This window comes from Physeter macrocephalus, chromosome 20, assembly GCF_002837175.3.
Source record: "Physeter macrocephalus isolate SW-GA chromosome 20, ASM283717v5, whole genome shotgun sequence".
In the NCBI taxonomy this organism is placed as follows: Eukaryota; Metazoa; Chordata; class Mammalia; order Artiodactyla; family Physeteridae; genus Physeter; species Physeter macrocephalus.
In genome coordinates this window covers 56,618,907-56,636,607 of record NC_041233.1, presented here as the reverse complement: position 1 = coordinate 56,636,607, position 17,701 = coordinate 56,618,907, and the positions used below count along the sequence as shown (strand labels likewise).

Here is a 17,701-nt window from a genome sequence, read left to right as displayed (position 1 = left end):
GGGGCACGAACCCGTGTCCCCTGTATCGGCAGGCGGACTCTCAACCACTGCGCCACCAGGGAAGCCCGCATTTCATTCTTTTTGGTTTTTTGAAGAATTTACCTGGATTTTCTGTGTAAACTTCTCATGTTCATTTCAGCCATAAAATATCTTGGTTTCTTTTAGTTACTCGGGCATGAAATGAGTGACTCTCAAATCATTCCACTTCTCTGAGTTTGGTTTCCCAATTTGAAATACAAGGGATTGGATGATACTGTATCATCCAATGTGTCATTTAAAGCCCCTTAAATGTTTGAGGGTCTGACATAACAATGCTGTTTAGTTATCATAGCTCGATGTACAGTAAGTCCTGTTTTGATCAGGTTAAACGGTTACTCCTTGTATAGTCTTAAACTCAGGATAATCACCTTAGAAGTATTTCAATTTAAGAATCAAGAACTTGTATCAATTTTTTCTTTCTCTCTCTTTTTTCAGTATAGCTTGGAATGGAGTTTTTAAAGGATGTATTACAGAGACAATAAAACCAGTGTTTTATAAGTAATAGAGCTAAGTAAAGTTAACTCTGAAAGATCTTCACTTTAAAGGCATGGGTAATCCCTAAAATGATTTATAAAAACCTTTTTTTTTAAATATACAAAAGCAATATATGTGTTGTTGAAAGTTCAAAAAATATAGGTGAGCAAAAAGAAGAATATAACCTGCCCTTTCCCTATAATCCCACAGCCTAAGATATAACCATAGGTACTACGGATTTTTCTTTTATATCTCCATATATGCATTCAGAAAAACCTCTTGTTCTCTGAAACCATGCACTAAAAACAGAAAGGTTATAGGAATAAGCCACTCAGAACTTTTAAGGATCCAAATATACATTTCTCTGAAGAACATAAACCAGTGGCCAATAGGCACATGAAAAGATGCTCACGCATCATTAGCCATTAGGGTAATCCAAATCAAAACCAATGAGATACCACTTCTCACCCCACTAGGATGGCTATAATCAAAAAGACAAATAATAAGTGCTGATGAGGATGTGGAGCAATTGAAGCCCTCATACACTGCTGGTGGGAATGTAAAATGGTACAGCTGCTTTGCAAAAATATTTGGCATTTCCCTACCATATGACCCAGCAATTCCACTCCTATTCCAAGTGAAATGTAAACATAGGTTCACAAAAAACTTGTATGCAAATGATCATAACAGCATTATTCATAATTGCCAAAATGAAGAAATGACCTAAATATCCATCACCTGATGAATGGGTAAATAAACAGTGGTATATCCATATGATGGAATGTTATTCAGTAAGAAAAAGGAATGGAGTACTGATATAAGCTACATGTGTGAACCTTGAAAAGATTATTCTAAATAAAAGAAGCCAGACACAAAATACCATATATTACATGATTCCATTTATCTGTAGTGTCCAGAATAGGCAAATCCATAGAGATGAAAAGTAGGTTAGTGGTTGCCAGGGGCTAGTTGGAGGGAAATGGGGAGTAACTGTTAATAGATACAGGGTTTCCTTTTTTAGATGATGAAAATGTTCTAAAATTAGATAGTGGTAGTGGCTTAGTATATGTGAATATGCTAAAAACTGGTGAATTGTATGGTATTTGAATTAGATCTCAATAAAGCTGTTAAAAACAACAACAACAAAAAACCCTGTACAACTTTTTAACTAGAACTGTAACAAAAACCCATAACTATCATAATAAAAATACTGGCATTTTTTTTCTAGGAAACATAGACACATGTATTTTTATATTTTTCCTAAGAGAATGAAATCATGCTCTGTATTACCATTTGAAGCATTTTTTTCCACTTAAAACTCATTTATCTTTGTTTTTCATTATTATAGTTTTTTATTACACAAAAGAAGAGAGAATAGTATAATGATCCCTCCTGAACCCATAACCTACTTCAGCAATTATCAACATTTTGCCAATTTTCCGACTCTTTTAAAGCCAAATTTAGAGTTTTTTGTACTTTTCAAATACATGATCTCATTTTTTTCCTAATAGCAGCCCTAGGAAGTAGGGATGATTTTTCTACTAGACGGACAGGTAACATCTGAGATGTTACTGGTGGTGATGTAGTGATAGACTTAGGACCTGTGCTTTTTTCATGGCCCCATGGAGTCTACATATTCATAATTGCAGATCAAAAGTAAAGTTCGTTGGTGGGAATTCCCTGGCAGTCCAGTGGTTAGGAGTCAGCGCTTTCACTGCTGGGTTCAATCCATGGTCAGGGAACTAAGATCCCACAAGCCTCGAGGTGCAGCCAAAAAAAAAAGGTAAAGTTTGTTGGTAACCTATTATCTTTCCAATATATTATAGAAACCACATCATTCTGCAGGAACGTGCACAGCATGCCACCAGGTTCATAGCTCTGGCAAATGTTGGAAATCCAGAAAAGAAAAAGGTAAATTTTGAGTATTTGGTGTTTGGTTAATATTCATTGTCTGCCTGATAAATGTTCCTCTTGCCCAGTTTAGCATTCAGATCTTCTCTTCTCCCCAGCTGTGATGTCCCAGTACTTCAGTGATCTTACTCTGTATAATAATATGGTAAAGAAAGGTCAGGTTTCCTTGGGTCCTTTGTAGGAGATTTTATTTTATTTTATTTTATTTTATTTATTTATTTTTTTTTGTGGTACGCGGGCCTCTCACTGCTGTGGCCGCTCCCGTTGCGGAGCACAGGCTCAGCGGCCATGGCTCACGGGCCCAGCCGCTCCGCGGCATGTGGGATCTTCCCGGACTGGGGCACGAACCCGTGTCCCCTGCATTGGCAGGTGGATTCTCAACCACTGCGCCACCAGGGAAGCCCTGTAGGAGATTTTAGAGAAGGGTTTTGGAAAATAGGCCCAGTGGAACAAAGGCAAAATTTCAAATGAATGATGTCTTTCGTCCCACATCCATGTGGTTGTCTCTATGGGTATTTTTCATGAGTTTGACCTCAGATGGTACTCTTGCTTTGCTTCTTTTAGCAACTTCATTTAGCACAAATAATAAAATCTTCCCAAGGATTTACCTAAGCCCTCGTCGGCTTTGGGAATCTTAGTGATACCTGGAATCTGTCTTTATACTGGAAAACAGTGTAGGTGAATGAAAGAGGGTATACAAGAAAAGTATATTGTTCTTCTCACTTCCCTGAGAGTATTTCTGATTCTGTAGGGCCAAAAGCAGGATATTGTGGATTGGAATAGCTAAAGATCAGAACAGTCAGTCACGTGGGAAAATAAATAAATTATCTGAAGATTATCCTACTATAATATGCCATAAGCAATGTACATGCAAAAGAGAAACAAATACCTATTTTGTTTTTTCCATAATATCTTAAACTTTTAGGCCCAGTGCATTCTTAGCAAGTTTAGATTTGGAATTTTTTTAACTTCCTTCCCTCCCTCCCTTCCTTCCTTTCTTCCTTTTTTAAAAATTAAGCTGCCCTTTCAAGACTGAGTATCACTCACAGTATTTTTAGTCTATTGCTTTACTTTCAGGGACACGTTAGCCTTAACCCTAAGCAATGCATACTTCACTCAAAGAATATGCACATTTTAAAATTTGGCAAGTATTAGTAAATTCATTACAAAATTTTGTTCCAGTTTACACCCCTACCAGCAGTCTATGAGTCTGTTTTCTCAGCGGGTAGTGTCAAATTTTTATTAACATTTTTTGCCATTCTGATAGAAGAAGTTGTGTATCATTGTTAATTAGTTGTATTTCCCTGATCAGTAGTGAGGTTAAGCATCTATTCATATCTCACGTAAAGTTTTCAGTATCTGTGCCATTAGTCCATGGTTTTAGATATTTATGTGAGTATTTATTTCTTTGCTACTAATCCCTAAGAAAATCTATTAGAATATACAGCAGAAATTGTATAAAATCAGAGGGAAACACTAAGTTGTCCAATTTAGTTTTCATTAGAAAAAAAGAAGGGCAGTGCAGTGACTATGGACAAAGTGCACAAAGATAAAGGACTCAGAGACAGAAGCAGTTTGTCTTCAAGGCTTATGGAGCAAGTCCCTCTGGGCCTTGCAGTGATAGTTGTTTCATGTAAGGGCTGGGCTTTGATTAGTTGCTTGTTACTTCATCAGCCCTTGGTTTGCCCCTGCAGAGATCACTGAAATGACATTTCTGTGGATTCTCTGAACCACAGATGGGCTGGTTGCTGCTCTTTAATCTTACTCAGTTTCTGAAGCTTTATGTGAAATTTTATAATAAAATAGGTTGATTACATTTGCATAAACAGTATTTCCCTTAATATTATGTTGTTCTTCTCCCAAAGTATCTTTATGCATTCAGTATTGTTCCTATGAAACTAATGGATGTAGCAGAACTGGTAAAACAGCCTCCAGATGTCACTGAAAACCCTTACAGAAAGTCTGTGAAGGAAGCATCCATAGGAGAGCAAATTCCTGCCCCTGAGGTATGTTCTGACTCAGAGGTGGCGTTTTCTCTGCAGGATTGCCCATTACAGGTGTCCTTTTCCTGGTTATAGTTTAATTCATAAGGCAAGTTTAATCCCTCAAATCTAAATCTTTATTTTTTCCTTTGGGAAATCATGCTGGTGATTAGAAAGCCTTAGTAGATTTCCAGTAAGCTCAATGTGTTTTTTGTTTTGTTTTTGTTTGTTTTTTTAATTATAGTTTGGGGTTAACAGTTTCATATTTTTAGTCTTTCGTTGTCTAAACTTGGTTCATATGTTGGGGTTACACATGTAAAGTCTTTCCTTGACTAAAGTTAATTCTCTGTTCTTAACTTTTCAGGCAAGGATCCAACTGCTTGGTAGCAATGTAATTTGTGATTTTATAATGAGTGGTATAGGTGAATAAGATTTACTCTGAAGAAATTTCTTAATAGCAGACTTTTCTGAAATTCGTTTTCCCTTCACTAAAGCAAGGAATGTCAAGTTTCCTTACTAGTATGCATGGTCTGCTTTCTCAGACTTTTTTTTCTTATCTTTTTAATTAAAACTCAGAATTGCTTGATCTGTGAAGTTGTAAGACTGCACATGGCCCTACTGAAAGAGAAAGGGAAAGGAATGTGGGTGGGTTCATGCTATTCTGTTTTAGGCAAGAATTGCTGTATAACTTGCATTTTAATTCACTTTTCCAAATGGATAAATTTGGTGATAGCTTGGGTAAGTGTTGAGAGGTATGACTGAGAGTCTAGGCATCAGGATTGGGAAAATATTTTTTTTCTCTAGAATAGGCAGAAAGGGCAGGGAGGAAAGACATGACATGGCAGGAACATTCCCTTGTATGTAGATGGTTGGCTACTTGTCTAAAGGTTAGTTTAATAACATTTACTCTTCTACCTTTGGCTGTTCCAGGAAGATTCAGCCTGTCAGTTTTTCTTTGATTTAAATGAAAAGCAGGGAAGGAAGCGTTCATCTACAGGCAGAGATAGCAAGTCTTCTCCTCACCCAAAGCAGCCTCGCAAACTTCGTAAGTACCTTGGTTCCAGAGGTCTCTTATATGAGCAATAACTGTTATTTTGGGTCTTGTTTGGGAAGCAGCATTGCTAAGAGAGCCTCTTCTGGCAGAAGAAGATTGTATATTGAGTTATTAGGACCAATAAGAAAAATAAAAGAATGCAAAGGTGGCCTGACTTTGAGGCTGTCTGAGGCTATTCCTGTCAGAACTATGGAAAAAACTCCTTTCCGTCATGTCTGTAAACGTAAGGTTAAGAGCCTACAAAACCAGTATGGGTTTATAAAATAATGGAATAATCAAACTGGTAGAAAAGACTTACAGCTATTACATTGAGATCCTCTTTCTCCACCCCCTTGTTTCAAAGATGAAGAGGCTGACTTCGGGAGGGTACACGTACTCCCAGGGTCATGTGGATAGCTGGTGGCTTGACTAGAACTAGAATTGCGGCTCCAGACACCCAGTTGAGTGTTCTCTCATTGCAGTTAGTTGCCAGTTACATGCTACTTTAGTCAATATATGGTTATCACATGGATCACCTACCTGTGGATTGGTTACAAATTCAGAACTTTTAATAGAGGTTTAGTTTCATTGATAATGATGATGGGGGCAGGGGTCATAGTGGGAGCACAGCAGACCCAGTCCGTTGTGGCAGTACCGTGTACATATCAGTGTTTGCAGGATACAAAGATCAGACAAGGCTGAATTCTGTAGGGTGGTTATGTGCTGGAGTGCTTGGACCATGGTAACATTTGTCTTTCTTCCACATGAAGCTCAGCCTCCAGGACCCTGCTGGTTTTGCCTTGCCAGCCCTGAAGTGGAAAAGCATTTGGTGGTCAGCATTGGCACACATGTGAGTTACTTCCATGAACCTTTTACAGAGGAGACACCTGTTTGTTTTCTGTTAACTTTATTGAGTCATAATTTACATATCATAAAATTTACCTACTTTAAGTGTGCAATTCAGTGATATTTAGTTAATTCACTGATTGTACAGCCATCACATAATACAGGTTTAGAACATGCTCATCACTCCAATAAGATTCCTCATGCCCATTTACAGTTAGTCTCCAGACCCACCCACAGCCCCAGGCAACCACTAGTCTTTTTTGTCTTCATTTCTGTCTGGGCATTTCATATAAATGGAATCATACGTGTCTTTGTGTCTGGCTTGTTTTACTTAGCATAATGTTCTTGATGCTCATTCATGTTGTAGCATGTGTCAGTTTTCTATTCCTTCTGTTCAAATAGTATTCCGTTGTATGGATAGACTACATTTTGTCTATTTATTCATCAGTTGATGGACATTTGAGTTGTTTCCACTTTATGGCTATTAATGAACATTTGCATACATGTCTTTGTGTGAACATATGTTTTCATTTCTCTTGGATAGACACTTAAGGAGTGGAATTGCTTGTAATTTTATGTTTAACTTTTTAAGATACTGCCAAACTATTTTTCAAAATGGCTACACCATCTTGTTTTCCCACCAGCAATGTATGAGGGTTTCTGTTTTTCCACATCCTTGCCAACATTTGTTATTTTCTATCTTTTTGACTAGAGCAACTATAGCAATTCTCCTGTGGTTTAGTAGAGCCAGTTTCACAAGATTGCTCCTTCTCTCCCTCCTCTCTAACAAATAGGTATGGCTCTCCTAGGGTGATGTTTTTATGTAATTCTTGAACTTCATATGTTTTTATTTCATACTACTTGGGGGTGATGAGTTGCTTTTTTGAATTACTATTTAAAACAAGGATTTTCTTTATTTTTAATTAATTAATTTATTTTTGGCTGTGTTGGGTCTTTGTTGCTGTGCGTGGGCTTTCTCTAGTTGAGGCGAGTGGGGGCTACTCTTTGTTGTGGTACGTGGGCTTCTCATTGCTGTGGCTTCTCTTGTTGCGGAGCACGGGCTGTAGGTGCATGGGCTCAGTAGTTGTGGCTCATGGGCTCTAGAGCACAGGCTCAGTAGTTGTGGCACACGGGCTTAGTTGTTCCATGGCACGTGGGATCTTCCTGGACCAGGGCTCGAACCCGTGTCCCTTTCATTGGCAGGCGGATTCTTAACCACTGTGCCACCAGAGGAGTAGAAACACAAGGATTTTCTTTGTCCCAAAAAGGGAGTCTTCTGTTGCCTTTACACTCATATTTGGCTAAAAATGTTGATATTCTTTTTTATATCTTCAGATTTAAAAACTTGAGTTTATTAATTTTCATTTGTGATAATTATGCAATGTTGGGAGCTGATTTACACTGATTATATAAAAGACTAAAGTGATAAATTCTCAGTTTTGCCTAGTAGTAGAGGATATAGCTTCCTAATGACGGGAATACCCACATCCACATTCCTGTTATGGGTATCTGGGAACCCAAGATAATAATTACAAGATTGCTTGGTAAGCACTGAATCAGACTATGAGAACTAGATGATTTTGAGAAGGATTTTATTCAGGCTGTGGAAAGTTCTGATGAACTATATGTGTCTCACAGTAAAGTCATCCTATTTCAGATTTCCCCAGATACTTTTCCTTGGGCAGGGCTTGATTAGGTATTAAATAATATTAGTTTTTGACCCTCATTCCTCTGGGATTCATATAGACCATTATCCTTCTTTTTCATTCATTTAGAATGAAAGAAGCTTAATTTTCAGGGTTACATTTGCACCCTAGTCACCCATGACTAGAATTGGCTATTTCCCAAGGCTCCTGAGGAAAATATTTACAAATCATTTCTTAGTGTAGGATGCTTCTGCGGACAGATACTTTCATCCATTTTTCATTGATTTATTCTAATTTTGTTTCCTGGGGATGACCTTTTCTTCAGCTTATCCTGACAGTGAGGGCCCTTTTCTGTGGCCTCTTGTAGACTGACTAGAATCTGTGTCATCTTACACTCTAAGTCATATCCCTCTCCTGCCATTATTGTTTGACTGAAGAGTCCCAGTCATTTACATTTAATTTTTATGTCTTGCTTATTGGCACACTCCTGTCTCTAGGGGGAGCATGAATGGGGTCAAGGCCTGTGACACGGCTGGGCCATAGAGCCTGTGGATGAACTCTTCAGTGGGAAGAGAAGCAAACTTGAAAAACTCTCCTTTTATAGGAATACCCTTTTTGGATTAACTCTCTTGGATCTTGGTTTCCTCCTTGGATTAGTGTATGCTATCCTTCTCTCCCATATGGTATGGTATGGGAGAAGGCTTCAGACTGCCTTCTGTTTAGGAAACGCCAGTAGGTTCGGAATGCCATGCAGGGCACAAGAGATTTGGAATGGGTGACTTAGCTCCGTGCTGCTCTGGGCCTCCAGGAGAGATGGCCTTTCCTTTCCATTTATGGTACCTTTCTATTGCCTAGGGTATCTGGCTTAGGGTATGAGCCTAGGGGATAATCAGGAAACCTGTTTGCTTCTCATCTTGACCTAAAGCTAGAGGGGCAAAAAGTATCTCAGATTTTGATTGTGGCCCAACCCAGCACCCCAAGTAGGAGGTCACATGATGATTTTAGCTTAGAGCCTACCTAGTAATCAAGTTTACACTTACCTGCGCTGTCCTTTGTCATTAGAAACCTCTTGGGAACCTCTGGTGACCTGTGGGTGTCTGGCACAGGGCTTGGAGTCCCCTCTGTAGCCACTCCTCGTGATCTCCTTTCATTAATTTTTTTCCCCTGGCTTTTTCTCTGTCTTTGCCATGCCTTCCTCAAGGAATATACATAGAACTATGCTAATGGCCCATGGCTATAAATTGGTAAAAGCAGGTGCGGGCTGCTAAGAGTCCAGAATAACTATTGCAAAATCCATGCATTTGTCTATGGGAGAAATATTCATTCAGGTCCTACTTATACATTTGAGATAAAATTAGAGATAATTCAAGTATATAGAACAGATTACAAGTTGAGAGTTTGAAAAGAAGGGAAGAGATCGGCCAAGTGTGAAACTATTCACAAGAACTAGAAGGTACTGCCTTGGGGGGTGCTATTTCGTCTAGACTAGAAACTTCAGTAGCTTTAGTGCACATCACAGTACAAAAACTGCTGTTTATGGCGGTGACGCACTGACGTAAAGGAAAGGCTAGAAAACTCAGGCTTCTAGAGTAACCTTTTAAAACAAACACAATCAAAATGGTTATTTAAAAAATTTTTTTAATGTTTTAGCACATATGAGGTTTTGATGAACTTTAGTCATCTGGGATATTAACTCTATAGATGTGTTCAGTCCTCTGTGCCAAGGAGATCAAGGATGATCATGCTTTAGTTTGTTTCTGATACTTATCCTGTCATTTTATTGGGCTTTCTCAGTGTAGATGAAAAATAAATGACTCCTTCCTTCAGCCTTAACTTTGAACCCACCACACTAAAAGTATACTTTGGATTGTTTTTCTAAAGCTCCAGTACCTTCATTTGCCTGCGTTGATATTCACTGGCCCTTTCTCTACTCACTCAGTGTCTTCCCTTCAAAGAATGTCTGAGTGGTAGAGCAGTCTTGCGTGTTTGGGTTTTGACAGAAATATTTTTAGTTGCTGTTTAGCTGCCGGAAGCCATTGTTGGGAACTACAGGTTTTTTGGATGTACCTGAGTTTGAGGTTTCTTCTTCTTCCTTCCCTATTAGGTTATGTTTGCTTTCTTTTTTTTTTTTTTTTTTTTTTGCGGTACACGGACCTCTCACTGTTGTGGCCTCTCCCGTTGCGGAGCACAAGCTCCGGACGCGCAGGCTCAGCGGCCATGGCTCACGGGCCCAGCCGCTCCGCAGCATGTGGGATCTTCCCTGACCGGGGCCCGAACCCATGTCCTCTGCATCGGCAGGCGGACTCTCAACCACTGCGCCACCAGGAAAGCCCTGTTTGCTTTCATTTTGTAGAGGTTAGTCAGCAGCTTAAGGCTGTAGGGACACTGGATGCTAATCACGTCATCTTCGCCTTTTTCGTGAGCCTAAAAGGTGTATTTAGGGGTGAGATTGGGTGTCACTGTAGGGAAAGTGGTTCATTTGAAGTCAGAAGTGGTACCTTTCTGTGGCTGGGGGTGATAATAAACTGAAAAATTGCTTTCAAGTTCGGAACCTGGGAGGAAAAACCAACCGTTTGTTCCAGTCTCCTTCAGCTCTGGTGTGTTTGTAGCCAAAAGCCGGTCTGTGTGCTGCTCATTGGCTCCCAGTTCATTTGATAGTTGCATAGAAATTTGTTGGCATCTGGGAACTCCCTGGCGGTCCAGTGGTTAGGACTCCACACTTTCACTGGCGAGGGTGCGGGTTCAATCCCTGATCAGGGAACTAAGATCCCACAGGCCGTGCAGCCAGAACAAAAGAAATTTGTTGCATCTAATCTCATTCTTCAGCAGGTGCTTGACAACATTGTTGTTATAACCTCTAAAATTAGATTTTTTTAAGAGGAGAATTTCTACTGAGAGCCTCTTGAGCACTTTTCCCACACCCTTGGGCTCACGCTCTGTAGAGGCTTGTCTCCCTGAAGAATCACACATGCAGTATTGATGTCTCAACTTCTGTGTGCTTCCTCTTCAGTGCTACCTTGCCCTGGCCAAAGGAGGCTTATCTGATGACCATGTCCTCATCCTGCCCATTGGACACTACCAGTCAGTGGTGGAGCTTTCAGCAGAGGTGGTGGAAGAGGTGGAGCAGTATAAGGCTACATTGAGGCGCTTCTTTAAGAGTCAAGGCAAACGATGTATTCTATTTGAGAGAAATTATAAGAGCCATCACCTCCAGCTACAGGTAGGTGGTCTCTGCCCAAGAACTTGGAAGGGCTGTATGGGGACCTGGATATTGATAAATAGTTAAATAATTTTAATTTTTTTGAAGTATAGTTGATTTACAATATTGTGTTAGTTTCAGGCATACGGCAAAGTGGTTCAGTTTTTTATATATATATATATATATATATTTATTTATTTTAAGATTATTTTCCATTATAGGTTACTACAAGATATTGAATATAATTTCCTGTGCTATACAGTAAATCCTTGTTGGTTATCTATTTTATGTATAGTAGTTTGTTAATTTCATACTCCTAATTTATCCTTCCTCCCCTCCCTTTCCCCTTTGGTAACCATAAGTTTGTTTTCTATGTCTGTGAGTCTGTTTCTGTTTAGTGTATAGAGTCTTCTTTTTTTTTTTTTCAGATTCCACATATTAGTGATGTCATATAATATTTGTCTTTCTTTGTCTGACTTACTTCACTAAGTATGATATTCTCTAGGTTCATCTCTCTGTGTTGTTGTAAATGGCAATAGTTCATTATTTTTTATAGCTGAGTAATATTCCATTGTATGTATATATATATATATATATATATATATATATATATATACCATATCTTCTTAAGCCAATCGTCTGTTGATGGGCACTTGGGTTGTAGTGTAAATTGGTGCAGCTGCTATGGAAAACAGGATGGAGGTTCCTCAAAAAACTAAAAATAGAGCTATCTATGATCCAGCACTCCCTCTGCTGGACATATAACCAGAAAAGATGAAAACTCTAATTCGAAAAGATACATGCACGCCAGTGTTCATAGCAGCACTATTTACAATAGCCAAGACATGGATACAACCCAAGTGCCCATCAACAAATAATGTTAATTTTAATACTTAATTTTAATTAATATTTAAGTGTTTGATTCTAATATCAGGTTAAGTATTTAAATAGTTGATTTCATATTTAAAATATTTAATATGAATTTTCATATTAATATTTAAATAATATTCATTTAAAAGGTTAAAGAGCTTCTGGTGATAAGTCCAGAGATTTTACAGGGATTCACAGGGAAGTGCATGGCAGTACAAGTGAATAGCACAGATAGTAAGTGCCTTGTTGAGAAAAGGAATGGGTAGTCGAGGACGGTTCCAAGAAAGGTGTGGGCCTTGATAGACAGAGTTTGGAAGAGAGTGGGTATTTTGTGTGAAGCTCAGCATGAGTGGCAGCTCAGAGGTAGGAAATAGTCTCAGATCCTGCCTGGGGCTAGCAGCTCAGAAATTCAGAGACTGTTATGGATAATTTGATTGTCGTTGTGGTGGTTTTCTTTCTGGCACATTTGTTAAGTTTTCAAATGGGCCTGACTCTGCCACATATATTATATAGGAGCTGGCAAAGGCTTAATGACAAAGACATCTCTTTCTAGCCTTTCCCACATCAGAGATGGGCTCCCACATGTGGCAGGCAAGCTCATAAGTTTAAGTCCTTACAGACAGGCTGACATAGACCTGTCTGGCCTGAGGAGAATCTCTGCTGAGGGGTGTTTCTCCACCCCTGTGATGGATTTGCTACGTCTCAGGGACTGTGCAGGAGGCATGACCTCTCTGAGACCTGCATGAAGAATTTCTCCTGCTCCTCCCCCCCGCCCCAGGTCATTCCTTTGCCACTCAGCCGCTGCGCTACTGATGACATTAAAGATGCCTTCATTACTCAGGCACAGGAGCAACAGATAGAGCTGTTGGAAATCCCAGAGCACTCAGACATCAAGCAGGTAAAACAGGGGAAGGGGAGGGGAAGGTCATATTCCAGGAGAAGTAAAGACCTGGTTTCTGACGTGTTGAGCCTGAGGTACTCAAAGGTGTTTAAAAAATGTTAAATAGGCAGGTGACAATTTGGTACTAGAGCATGGGGTATTGATTAGACTAGAGATGAAGATGGTATTACATCAATGCCTTAATGCTTTCCTGGGAAGAGCAAGAAATTAGAAATTTCCTAAGGCAGGAACTTAGGAAGGTAGGTGCTACTGGGAGGATCTTTGTAATATCTGCCAGTTTGGCTTTAAACTCTAGTTCCACTAAGTGGCTTGGGATTTAGATCTGCTCACATCCTTTTTCTTGTGCTTCTAAGCTGAATTCTTTGCCAAATTAAAGCTTTTAAGAGATGGGCTGGGATTTTTGACTTCTAAAGCACTATTGCATGTCCTCATATGACTCTGTTTACTTTAGATTGCACAGCCAGGAGCAGCATATTTTTATGTTGAACTTGACACGGGAGAGAAACTTTTCCACAGAATTAAAAAGAATTTTCCTTTGCAGTTTGGAAGGTTTGTACATTTTTCTTATTTTAAATGTATTTTCACTAGACCTACTCTGAACAGATGGTGATGAGTGGCCAGTGGCTGCATGGCCAGTTGAGTAAAAAGCCAAACAAGGAACAGTCCTTGCCCCAAGGAACCAATAGTCTTAGGGCAAGTCAGATGTTTACATATATGACAGTAATGCAATGCAGAATGTGAAAAGTACCATAACAAAGTTTTGAGGAACAGTGTACTTTAGAAATTCAGAGAAGGGAGAGCCCATTTCTACTTGGTGGAAGGCATCATGAAAGGGCTGAAGTTGAACCTGAGAGATAGATTTAGAGGGTAAACTTTGGCATGTGGGCATTCTAGCCCAAGGGAGGAAAATGCTACTATTAATTGAACATGTGCTCTGTGCCAGACACTGTGCCAAGAACTTTTGCCTCATTTAATCTTCCGAACTCTGTAAGGTAAGTACTGTCATCCCAATTTACCAGTATGAAGAATGAGGCTCTGGAGGAGTGCCAATAGAATTTTCCATGATGATGGACATGTTTTATAAAAGTACACTGTCCTATACAGTAATCACCAGCCACATTACTGGTGACTACTGAGCACTTGAAATGTGGCTAATGTGACTGAGGAACTCAATTTTTAATTTAATTAGGATTAAATTTAAATATGTCAGGCTAGTGGCTTCTATAGTGGACAACATGGCTCTAGAGTGGTTAGGTAGCTTGTCCATGGTCACACAGTGACCTGGCCTGCTGGACCCCAAAGATGTAAGGTCTTAACTCATTACTCTAGTGTCCTAAAGGTCTGGATGAGGCTTCATTTTTCCTCCTCATATCATGGAGAACATGACTGCAGAACTGTACAGGGAGTGGTATAAATTAGGCAGAGAGTGAAGGCAGGAATTTGTTGGCAAGAAGAGAGAGTATGGAGGGGAGTTGAAAATGTGCGGAACAGGTTATCTGATGCTGGTGTCTGTGATTTGCAGTGGTTTTTTCCCTACTTAGAACTGAGCTTTGAGTCAACCTTGAACCCTTTTTGGACCAATTTGGAAAGCCTCCAGGAGATTGCCACCATTGGATAAGTCCAGTGAACGTAGTTGTCTACCTTTTCAAAAAGATAATAAATGAGAAGAAATGTGTTAGGAACGTCAAACATCTGACATTATCTTTGTGTTATTGATTCAGCAACAGACACAGGTGTGGACACTGATGACACAGGCATATAAGCTCACAAAGGAGAGTCTCTGAATGATTTTGTGCTCTTGGTAGTTGGCTGTATTTTCAACATTGAGTATATTTCACAATAGTAACTTACAGTTACATAGCATTTTACAGTTAACGAAATACTTGAAAAGACATATTTTTTTTCCTGCTGCACAAGAAGGGTGGTTCTGTCTTCATTTTACAGATGAAGAGGTAGACTGATGGTCTGCCCAGAGAACTAGAACTTAGGTCCTTTGACTTTTAGAAGACTCATGTGATTTGTTTTCAGCCTTTCTATTTACTGTAGCTTCAAAGTGGAAAATGAACCATACAAATGTACAAATAGAGTTCTTTTCTTTTTTTTGACAAGAAAGGATTTATTGGTGGGCACGAGTAAGGAGGGGACAGCGCCAAGGCTCTCGCGATTGCAGGGCCCGCCATGTGTCCAGGGGCCACGATTAGGGATGTATTTGACCCACAGCCATCCGGGATGAGCCGCTTTTCTGCCACCATGTTTTCAGATTCATTTAAACTTAGTTAAAGCCCCACTTCTTGGAGACGTGGATCTTCTGGCAGCCAGGGAACTTGAACTTCACCCTGCGGAGGGCCTCAATCACATGTTCCTTGTTCTGCAGGAACAGTTGTGGATGGACATTATTACTTGGCCAATGTGGACCCTAGCCACTGTGCCCTGGGGCTTTCCCAAGGCACCGTGCGTACCTGTCTGGAGCCTAGATCGGGGACAGCATGCCAGTCATGAATGTCCACTGGAAAGAGCTGTCTCCAGGGTCCCTTAGGGCAAGCCATAGAGGCAACAGGTTGCATACACTGCTAAGAAGGCTGCTGTTTGCAGTCATTGCACACCAGGGCCCCATGGGGAAAATAGCACAGTCAGCTTAATTGGCTGCAAAGGAGTTATTTCTAATATATCAAAATAAGTAAAAGTATAAAGCAGTGGCATTTAGAAGGTAACTTGTGTATGTGGTGGTTTTGTTGACATTGAGCCTGTGCTGTTGTGCCTATGTAGGCCTGAGAGCACTAGAAAGAAAGGCAGAAAGTCAGAGTGGGGTATGAGACTAGGTGCCTGACTTTTCACCTCAGCACACTAATGGCCCGAGGTGACAAAACTAGAGTTTAAGGCAGGATGTAATTACAGCTAGTTTGGTGCTTTGATTATGTTGTCTCCATACATCAGAAAACCCTTATTTTGCATTTCTTAGGCAAGGAAATCAAGGCACAGTGATGAAGTAATCTGTTCAAGTCACAAACAGCAAGTGGCAGAGCTAGGAATGGAATCCAGTCCCTGATATTTCTGATATTAGGGGCTGCCATCTTTCTACTGTGCCATGTTGCTTCTCTAGGTACCAGTAATGTAGTTCCGAGTTGTTCAGAGAAGTAAATGGAATTTGAGGGGCTAGAAGAGCTAAGACCTGAGCTGGTCACTTATAACAGGCATGACTTTGATAGATAGAATGGCAGAGAGGGCTCTCAGGGAAGAGAAAATGGTATGAGCAAAGTCAGAGAAATTTGCATACCTTCTTTGGGTGATGCTGAGTGAAGCTCTCTGGCTGGAGAGGAATCAGAGGAAGAGTGGGTTTTGGACTGATACTGTCCGTTTTGACTTCTTTGTGCTTTTTCTGCAGGGAGGTCCTGGCTAGTGAAGCTATCCTTAATATTCCTGACAAGTCTGACTGGAGGCAGTGTCAGATCAGCAAGGAAGAGGAGGAGACCCTGGCTCGTCGCTTCCGGAAAGACTTTGAGCCCTTTGACTTCACTCTGGATGACTGAGCAAAGGGAAAAGCACTTTATGAACTTCACAGGACGTAATGGCAGCCTGTTTTTTGAGAAACAACAGTCTCCCATGGGGACTGTTTCCCTGCCTCTTTTTTGTGTATTCCCATGGAAGCTGCCTGCAGCAAGAGGCCTAAGATTGAATACTTTTTAGAAAAAGTCACATTCTAGGATGAAGATCTTATGTTAAAAGCATGTCTGTCATCAAACTCCAAGTACAGCTTGTGTTTATCAACATTTTCAAAAATATTTAAACTATCATATAAAATCCAAATGCTTTTTCATGGTTGGGAAGTGTCTTATGTTCATGTTACCTATAACCATTGAAATGAAGTAGTGTGTGTGTATAGTAGGAGGGGCCAGGGCTTTAGGCCCAGGTGTTATCCCAGGATCTCACAGGTGGCTTCTCACTGAGCAACCCAGGATGGAGAAGGCCTTTGCCATTTTTCTCTTATAGCAGTCATCTTACTGATATAGAAGAGCTCATTCGGTCCTTCAGCAAATACTCAACTCCTATGTGCCAGGCATTTTTCAGGCTCCAGGAGTATAGCCATGTCCCAACATGATCCCTGTTGTCCAGAATTTACAGTCTAATTGGGAAGAGGAGGGGCAGATTTTTAAAAAGAAGACGAGTTCTCCTTTAGATACTGAGTTTTAGTTGCTCTTTGATAGTTACAAATTCTTGGAGATCTGGATTGGTGATAGGGTTTGGGGGCTCATCAGGGTATAGGCCATAGGTGAAATTATGAGCATGGATGGAAATAGGGTGAATACAGTCCTAAGCTGAAGATGACTACCTGAGAAATATCAGTATTTAAGGAGTGCTCGGAAATAGAGTGATCCAATAAGTACATGGAGAAAGAGCAGAGAGAGAGAGAGAGAGAGAGAGAGAGAGTGATCACGGGAGAATGCCAGATCTTGGAAGCCAAAAGAAAAATAATTGCTCCTATATACTGGGCATTTATGGCCCAGACACTGTTTTACTTAATCCTCACGAAATATCTATGAGGTAGGTATTATTACCTCCATTTTTTACATGAAGAAAACAAACTGGCAAACTTGAAGAAGGAGTGCTCGGAAATAGAGTTAGACAAAACCAATAAGTACATGGAGAAGAGAGAGAGAGAGAGAGAGAGAGAGAGAGTGATCACGGGAGAATGCCAGATCTTGGAAGCCAAAAGAAAAATAATTGCTCCTATATACTGGGCATTTATGGCCCAGACACTGTTTTACTTAATCCTCACGAAATATCTATGAGGTAGGTATTATT

The 17,701-nt window shown here is 40.1% G+C and overlaps 1 protein-coding gene and 2 non-coding genes across 5 annotated transcripts in view; 2 read left to right on the top strand and 1 right to left on the bottom strand.

Annotated features, from left to right (window-relative positions):
• The window catches only part of CWF19L1 (CWF19 like cell cycle control factor 1), a 25,337-nt gene extending 8,890 nt beyond the window's left edge, over positions 1-16,447 (top strand). For all 3 annotated transcript variants that reach the window (XM_007117619.3, XM_028481511.2, XM_007117618.4), the window contains 8 exons: positions 2,340-2,424; positions 4,290-4,430; positions 5,337-5,451; positions 6,210-6,289; positions 10,942-11,151; positions 12,779-12,898; positions 13,353-13,450; positions 16,284-16,447. In XM_007117619.3, coding sequence (XP_007117681.2) covers positions 2,340-2,424; positions 4,290-4,430; positions 5,337-5,451; positions 6,210-6,289; positions 10,942-11,151; positions 12,779-12,898; positions 13,353-13,450; positions 16,284-16,428 — 994 coding nt within the window. In that variant the 3' untranslated portion in view covers positions 16,429-16,447. The remainder of the gene's footprint in view (positions 1-2,339; positions 2,425-4,289; positions 4,431-5,336; positions 5,452-6,209; positions 6,290-10,941; positions 11,152-12,778; positions 12,899-13,352; positions 13,451-16,283) is intronic.
• On the top strand, positions 12,439-12,586 carry LOC112064271 (small nucleolar RNA SNORA12). Its single transcript, XR_002891453.1, has one exon. It is a non-coding gene; the product is annotated as a small nucleolar RNA SNORA12 (small nucleolar RNA).
• LOC112064266 (small nucleolar RNA SNORA70) lies at positions 15,416-15,550 on the bottom strand. The gene has a single exon (XR_002891448.1). It is a non-coding gene; the product is annotated as a small nucleolar RNA SNORA70 (small nucleolar RNA).
• Positions 16,448-17,701: the final 1,254 nt, after the last annotated feature.